The sequence below is a fragment of the Melospiza melodia genome, chromosome 15, assembly GCF_035770615.1.
Source record: "Melospiza melodia melodia isolate bMelMel2 chromosome 15, bMelMel2.pri, whole genome shotgun sequence".
NCBI classification, from domain to species: domain Eukaryota; kingdom Metazoa; phylum Chordata; class Aves; order Passeriformes; family Passerellidae; genus Melospiza; species Melospiza melodia.
Genome location: NC_086208.1, coordinates 17,224,210 through 17,230,209, shown reverse-complemented (window position 1 = coordinate 17,230,209; position 6,000 = coordinate 17,224,210). Strand labels below are relative to the sequence as shown.

General features: G+C 55.1%; 1 protein-coding gene across 3 annotated transcripts in view; it reads left to right on the top strand.

The window, feature by feature from the left end:
- Positions 1–4,010: 4,010 nt before the first annotated feature.
- The window catches only part of IGF1R (insulin like growth factor 1 receptor), a 169,471-nt gene continuing 167,481 nt past the window's right edge, over positions 4,011–6,000 (top strand). For 2 of the 3 annotated variants that reach the window (XM_063169908.1, XM_063169909.1), the window contains exon 1: positions 4,011–4,463. In XM_063169908.1, coding sequence (XP_063025978.1) covers positions 4,370–4,463 — 94 coding nt within the window. In that variant the 5' untranslated portion in view covers positions 4,011–4,369. The remainder of the gene's footprint in view (positions 4,464–6,000) is intronic. The other variant, XM_063169907.1, reaches the window with a different exon arrangement.

The following is a 6,000-nucleotide window of genomic DNA, read 5'->3' as shown; positions in this document are numbered from 1 at the left end:
ACTGCCACATTTCCTGAGTTTTCCACTTAAGTGGCATTTTAAACAGGACACAGGTATGCTGGTGGCATTCAGCATCACGCTCTAGACGGTAAAATGTGTGTGTGTAACCAGGTGTTTCTTTCTGCCCATCTATCCCAGGGACCACAAAGCAGCAGTGGACAAAGGGGGAGCACAAAGTGCAAACAGAGAGGAGGAATGATTGTAGAACCAACAGGACAGAGAAGAGGAGCCATCATTTTATGATTTCATCATGAAGCACATTGTTATGAAAATTCACTTAAATTTGTCCAAATTATAACTTTAATTTTGCACATGGTACAGGTACAGTGTGCTTGAGGTTTTCATCACCAAGGATATGACCATGGTGTGGTTGCACAGGTTGAAAAATCCTGATTTAAATATCTCCACTGAAAAGACCAGGACCCTCCTGGAGAAAGATGCCAATGTACAGGAGCCAGATCTGATTAACAGGGTTCACTAAAGCTGAGCATGTGCAAATTTATGGCTAGCACTGGAAGCTGCTGAACATGGGAAGCATGAGGAAAGCTGGACATTGCGCACAGCTCTCCTCTAAAGAGGTCAAGAGAACAGAGCTATGGGCAGCTGGGCATTCACAGAAAAAGGGATTCCTCCCTCATACCTCCACAGAATAAAAGGTAAAGACATCCTGGCAGAATACAGCCAGATAATTACAAATTATGAATTTCACATCAGCAGCTCAGGAGGATGGAGAGCACTGCAAACGCCTCCTGTTCAACAATGTGCAGTTAATTTTTTTTTAACTTTTTAAAAGAATCCAACAGATTCCAGAAACAAACTACATTACAACACCTACAGGACTGTGCTTATGTGAGACTGGAAACTCTTTGGGGGCACAGCATTTCTTTCTGCTTTATGCCTGTACATCACCCAGTACAACAGGCTTGTCCATGACATACCCTATTTGCCAAAGTAAGAAAGAAAGGCTATTTGACAAAAATAAAAGTTCTTTATGACAGCAGAATGATGAAGGACAGACATGCAGTTCCCACTTCAGCTCTGCCTTTACACAACAATACATTAATTGGTAAATAAGACATTACAATTTATGCTGCATCAATGCCATGACAAACACAGAAAGGACACTTGTTCTGCTCAGAACCAGCTCCCGTAGCAGCCACAGCTGTACCCAGCAGCAGTAAAAATTTATGGCACATGAAGATCTCTGTGGTTCAATTTGAGGACATGAGAGCCTGTGTGTGGTTGATAAAATCTATGGTAGACACACACATGGCAGTCCAGGATGGTTTCAGGTGAAAATGCCTGATTTTCCCACAGGGAATCTCGGGAGGGTTGCTGCACATAGTTTTGAGTTATTCTTGAATTACTGACAGAATTCTGCATAGGTGTGCTCGTGTGGCGATCCTGGCCCTGTTGTACTCAGTGATGATCTTCCCTTCAATTTCTGTGACACAGAATAGAACCTTTCCATCTTTCCTAAGGGGTACGAGTTGATGAGTAACTCAGACCACAGGACCATTCTCACAAGGCAAACAGTAGAAGAATAGATGGAAAAACTACAAGAAGAAAAACATGTAAAGTACAAGGTTGTTGGAAATTATGGGGTAGCATCACCGAAGGATATTGTAATACAAGATGCTCAAGAAGAATTCAGGTTTAAATGTAAAAACTTAATTTTGACATTTGCATTAATAATGTGACATTTGCAAATTTCTTAATGTACTTCTTAAAGAAAAACAAAAACCAACCAGCCTAGAATATAGCTAATGCTCGCAGATGTCTGCTTTCTTATACTCTAGCATCATTTTGCTATCTCCCCATGCCAAAGTATTGCAACAAATCTGTGATTACTCAGGACACCCATATGCCGCGCAGCATGGCTACTACGAGCTCCGGTGAAACAGCGGGAACACGGCCCACGTCTTCCGATTCCGAAAAGCCAAAACCTCTCCTGCTTCAACTCAGCCCAAGTCCCCTCATTTGGGGCCAGGTGTCCAATGTCATTGAGGGATACGAGCTGAGAAATGGATGACAATGTTGGAGCCTTGGATGGGGACGGTGAGCGCGCAAGGGGAGGATGGTGAGTGTGCATGGGGATGTGTCTCACCATGGTTTGTCCCCTGCACTGGGCCAAGCCTTGGCATCCCTGTCCCTCGCTCCTGACCCACATCCCTGGGAGCAGCACCCCGGGGTCGTCCCTTGGCCCTGCTCTCAGTATGAAACACAGGAGCAGCTTCCATTAAATGCCGTAAATAAATAAACATGCCGTGTAAAAATCACAGCTACGGCTTTCTCCTTCCTCCTAACTCTATCCCTGCCTTTTTTCATATGTTTTATTTAATTAATTAATTACTTAATTAATTTGTCAGGAACACAGCAGCATTTCCACTGGCAAGGCTCGCTCGTGGGCTGTCCCGCCGCCCTGCAGGGTGCTCGCTGCACATCCACCACCAGCTCTCCTTCCCCCGTTAGGGAAGGCTGGGGCAGAGGCAGGAGCAGCGGCGGCTCCGCAGCATCCCGAGGTGCAGCATCTTCCCGCTCCCGCTCCGCTCCGGGTTTTTCTCGGCGCTCGCTCGCGCCGCCGCCGCCTCCGCGCGCGCCGCCGGCGCCGCCGCCTGGGCGAGGGGAGCCCGAGGGGGGGGGCAGCGGGAGCGCGCGCGGAAGGGAAGGGAAGGGAAGGGAAGGGAAGGGAAGGGAAGGGAAGGGAAGGGAAGGGAAGGGAAGGGGGGCGCGACCCCCGTCCCCGCGCGGCCGCAGAGCGGAGAAGCGCCGGCGGAGCGACGCCGAGCTCTTGTTTACCAGCGCTCACTCTTCGTCGTGCCCAGGGAGGCAGCGCGGAGGAGAAGGAGGAGGAGGATTGGAGGGGGGGGGGAGGCAGACGCGGCAGCAGAGCGCTGCGAACCCTGCTGCAAGCGAGCGGCGAATTAATCGGGAGGAGCAGCAGAGCAGCAGACCCTTCCCCCCGTCTCCCTCCCCGCCCCGTTCACTCCCCGGAGGAATTACAGACCCTTCGCAACAAGCTCCTGGGGTTTGACCTTCAGCAAACCGGATCGCCTTGCTCGCCCCCCGCAGCCCCCCCTGCTCACGCTCACACTCTCACACACACACACACACACACACACACACACACACACCTCTCCCGGATCCCCCTCCCCCTGCCTTGGGCTGGGCAGCGCCGGGGGAAGGTTCGCAGCGCGCGCGCACCCAGAGGAGGAGGGAAAAGAGGAGGAAAGGAAAAAAAAAAAAAAAAAAAAAAAAAAAAGGAAAAGGATTTACAAATTCGCTGGGTGGTTTTTGTTGTTGTTGTTGTTGTCGTCGTCCTCCTCCCCCCCGCCCCCGCCGCGATGGCAAGGCGGCTCGGAGGGATGCGAAGAGGAGAGCTGCGGGGGGAGGAGGCGGGGTGCTGAGCGCTCCGCTCGCCCCGCTGCTGCTGCTGCTGCTGCCGCTGCTGCTGCTTTGTGTGTGTGTCCTGGATTCGGCTTTTTTTTTTTCCTTTTTTTTTTTTTTTTTTTTTTTTTTTTTTTTTTTTTGGAGAAGGAGCTTGTGGCAGCCGCGCCGAGGAGAGGAAGAGGAGGAGTAGGGGGGAAGCCTTTTTAATTCATTTTCGACCCAAATTCTGCATTTCGAGCCTCTGCAGGCAGCCGGACTCGTGGTGGCGGCGGCGGTGTTGTTGTGGGTGGTGGTTGTGCGTGGGGTGTCCCCCCCACCCTCCCTGGCGGAGCGGGGAGCGGAGCCGCGGGGATCCCGCCGGGGCAGCCCCGTCCCCGCGCGGGGGGACGGCGGAGCTGTTGTTGTTTTGTAATAGGATTGTCTGGGTCGCGCCCCCCCCCTTCCCCTCCCTCCGCGGCCCTCCCAGTTTTTGTGTCTCTGTGTGTGTGCGTGTGTGCGGTGTTTGAAAATGGAGGTTGAAGATGCCGACTGCCAGCCCCGATGTGCCTCGTGTTTGCGGCTCCTGTGCACGATGTACCACCGCAGCCAGCGCTGAGGGGAGACGGCGGCGCCCCCCGCCCGCCGCCCCGAGCCCGCCCCGCCGCCCCGGAGACAGCGTCGCCCCGGGGCTTCCATGCCTTGTTGTTGTTGCCGTTAATACATCGTGAATATCTGTGTATTTTTGGTGTGCTTGCTCCGGAAGATCAACACCCAGGGACCTCAACAACCCTCCGGTTTGCCGCTCCGAAGGGTCGTGTTTTTTTTTTTTTTTCCCTTCATTTCTTGAGGCAACGTGGATTTATTTACCCTGCCCCGCTGCTCCTCCGCCGCTCGTTATTTTTAGAGGACGGGGAGAGGAAAGAAAGCGAACAATTTTGGACTTCTTTTTGCTTTGTTTTGTTTTCGGAAAGGGGGATTTTGTCCAATTAAAGAAAGAGGAATGAAGTCTGGCGCTGGAGGAGGGTCCCTCGCCGTCGTCTGGGGGTTCCTGCTCGTCTTCGCCGCACTTTGTCTGTGGCCAACAAATGGGGAAAGTGAGTACAGTGCGTGCCCGGGGATGCGGCAGGGACCCCGCGGTGAGGGAGCCCCCGAGTGAGGGGCTGCTGGGGAGGGGGCGAGGGCGGCGGCTGCCTATGTGTGTGCTTGGGGGGGTGTGAGGGGGTCCCTGTGATTGTGTGGGGTGTTATTCTGTGAATGTGCGCGTGTGTGTTTATGTGGGTGTTGTGCGTGTATGTGAGGGGGGGTCCCTGTATGAATGTGTGTGAGTGGGCTGGTGATGGGGGGCCTCGCTGCGTGTGTGGATGCGTGAGGGGCTCCCTGTGTTTGGGTGTGTGTGTGAGGGGGCTGCCGGAGGGGTTCCCTGTGTGTGTGAGGGGGTTCCCTGTGCGAGGGGCTCCCTCTCCGCGTGTGTGTGTGCGTGAGGGGCTTCCCTGCGTGTCTGGGCTGTGTGCGAGGGGCTCCCTGCCCTTGGGGGGGTTGTGAGGGCTCCCTGTTCGTACCGGGCTCCGTGTGAGGGGCTCCCTGCCCGTGGCTCTGAGGGGGGCTCCCGCCGTTTCCCGCCGCGGCGCCGAGCGGGTCTCGCCCCTGCCCGCGGGGCTCTGCGTGTTTTCCTCCTGTTACGCGTCTGCTCCTCGAGCACGTTTAACAACCCGGGGCTGCGAGTCTCCCTGCCTGCCATGCCCGCCTTCCTTCCTGGGAGGCGGCTGCCTGCTTGTACACTCGGGTCGGCAGCGCCGCAGCCCCGAGCCCGGCGGAGGGGGCCGTGCCCCTCCTTTGTGTCACCCCCGAGCGCGGGGCAGCGCTCAGACGCCGCATCCAGGGCTGCGAGCTGCGTAGTAAACACTCGCAGGGCTGGGAAGGACTCCGCTCGCTTTCCCCGCATGGAAGGAGCTTGATCTCTGTCAATATTTAGAGGCTGTATGCAATAACCTGCCGTAGTGAGTGAGGAATTCCTGGAAATGAACGCCTTGCCTTTTATTGCCGCTTTACCGCCGAGGAGGGGTTCCACTCGCTGTGCGCCGGCTGCGGAATTACGGCGGCATCCCGCAATCTAAAGGTCACAGGCTGCCGTTAATTAAAAAAAAAAAAAAAAAATGAATTCGCACATCGACGCTTTACGTTTGCGGTTAAATAGAAACGTTTGATGGCCGAACGGGCTGCGATCTTAGGGGTGATGCATTTTTGTGAGCGGCCGTGTTGCACGCAGCGCCGGGGCTGGAGCAGCGTGCGAGCCGCTTCCCCGGGAACACCGGGAGAACGCGGATCGGGATCGCGGTGCGGGGCCCGGCTCCCTCCTGCCGCGGATCCTCGGCCCATCCCCGCGGCCGCCCGCCTCGCTCGGGAGCTGCCAGAGCCCCGACTTTGTTTTTGTGCGTTTCCAACCTGTGATTGTGTTGCAGTGCCCGCCCCTCTCGGGCGCAGGGGGAATCGAGGGGGCAGGGAGGGCTGCGCTGCCATTGATTACACTGCAATCATCGCCGGATTAATCCCGGGGCTGATCGGTTTTCTCCTGGTATGTCGGGCTCACGCTGGATTGAGGATCCCTTGCATGAAATTAGCCTTCCCTTGTTT